Below are 1646 nucleotides of genomic sequence, written 5' to 3'. Positions count from 1 at the left end.
ATCTGTCTTTCTACAGTCTTAGAGGAAGTAGCAGCTGTAAATCCATACCTGAACCAGCTGAGTGACTTCAGATTTCACAGCAGCATTTGCCGGAAATCTTGAGGCAACTGACAAAGCAATGCGAGGATCCACTGAAAAGGCTGTTTTAGCATATTCGGTCCATTTCTCAGAGCTTATTTTCAGCCGCGAATAAGGACTATCCCTATATATACATTGCCAATTGGAAAAATGAATATCAAAAATAAAAGTCAAAGAAAACAACTGAGAAGTGAAAATGTCCTACAAAAGAAAGAGTTTTACTTTGAGCTAATAGGTTGTGCCCAAACTTCAAGCCTGTCAGCTTCATGCTGGCAGAGCATTAAAAGCAACTGCTTCCTCTTTTCTTTTCCCACAGTGTAGTTGTCCATCTCACCCCAGACAGGATGATACTGATCAGTCTGTCAACAACATTCAGCCAAACGAATATCATAGTTTGTAGTCAAATGATGTACAGGTGAAAGTAAAAAATGGCAGATGGTTGTCTTACCACATCAATCAAATTCCCACTTTCACGAGATTTTCCTTTGGAATCAGATTGACTTGATTCTGATAGCTCGTTTGATAAAAAGTGGACAAAGACTGAAACAGATACAGCCTCGCTCTGACAAAAGTTTGGAATATTTACATCATACCACTCTGGCTGATGAGCAAACCAGCCTAAAGAGGTCCTGGAATAATTTGACAAAAAAAATATATATGTATGTCAGAGATAATTAAGTTGACCAAGCAACAATTTTTAAGTATTTTGAAAACATCGAAAAATGCCATGTTGGGATGGCTAAGACTAAGATGACAAAAAGCTTTAGATATAGCTACTTCCAATTTGTTCTCAGCATATGATACAGTATTAACATAGCAGATACTAGTTCAGACAGTAATCAGATGTGTGCTGCCAAACCATAGAGGCAGACTGAGAGATGTCCATAAAGAAAGAGTAAACAATATGTATGGTGCGACAAAAAACAAAGGGAATTCGCAAAAGGTGACCTGTAGATGCGATCTTCTAACAGCTGGAGCCCAGATCTAAATTTCTGCATATTGCCTTGAGTCTGGCATGAACAGAATTTCAGTCCAAGGAGCATCAAAGAAAAAAAGGAACCAGCGGCTGCAGGGTGGCGAGTAAAGCACCAGCCAAGGTCTGTACTCCGTTGTAACAACCGACCTAGCAACAACAGTTGCTCGGCACTATTATGTCGGACAACCTAAAAACCATTGTGACGATAAGAAACTCACGCAAATACACCATATGGCAAAAAATTTCAAGTGAAGTAAAACTAGTTGCGACTACAAATTTCTCACCTAAGGTGTGAAAAGTCATATTGATTCAACTAGGATCACAAGAAAACTTAGCACTTATAACACTGTAGAGCGTCTTAACCAATAACGGAAGAAGAATGAGGTAAATCACACATATGAGTTCGTTCTGTATAAGAAAAATTAGAGGATAAATCCTAACCTCAAAACGATCTATCAAAAATCCAAGCCAGAGTCTATGAGCGACAATCTGGTCAACAGGATCACTTTCAGGTGGATCTTCTGGTTCCCCTGGGGAAAGATGGGGTCTTAATTTTGCAGCTGGGCCAGAGTATCGTACATCAGACGCAAAG

At 39.4% G+C, this 1646-nt stretch overlaps 1 protein-coding gene across 1 annotated transcript in view; it reads right to left on the bottom strand.

The window, feature by feature from the left end:
- Positions 1–1640, bottom strand: part of LOC104743982 (phosphatidylinositol 4-kinase alpha 1) — a 7180-nt gene extending 5540 nt beyond the window's left edge. The window contains exons 1-5 of the mRNA XM_019236113.1: positions 1496–1640; positions 1027–1241; positions 527–707; positions 301–437; positions 49–202 (exon numbers count right to left, since the gene is read on the bottom strand). Of these exons, the coding sequence (XP_019091658.1) occupies positions 49–202; positions 301–437; positions 527–707; positions 1027–1121 (567 nt within the window). The 5' untranslated portion in view covers positions 1122–1241; positions 1496–1640. The remainder of the gene's footprint in view (positions 1–48; positions 203–300; positions 438–526; positions 708–1026; positions 1242–1495) is intronic.

The sequence above is a fragment of the Camelina sativa genome, chromosome 14, assembly GCF_000633955.1.
Source record: "Camelina sativa cultivar DH55 chromosome 14, Cs, whole genome shotgun sequence".
In the NCBI taxonomy this organism is placed as follows: Eukaryota; Viridiplantae; Streptophyta; class Magnoliopsida; order Brassicales; family Brassicaceae; genus Camelina; species Camelina sativa.
This window is presented reverse-complemented; position numbering and strand designations above follow the sequence as displayed.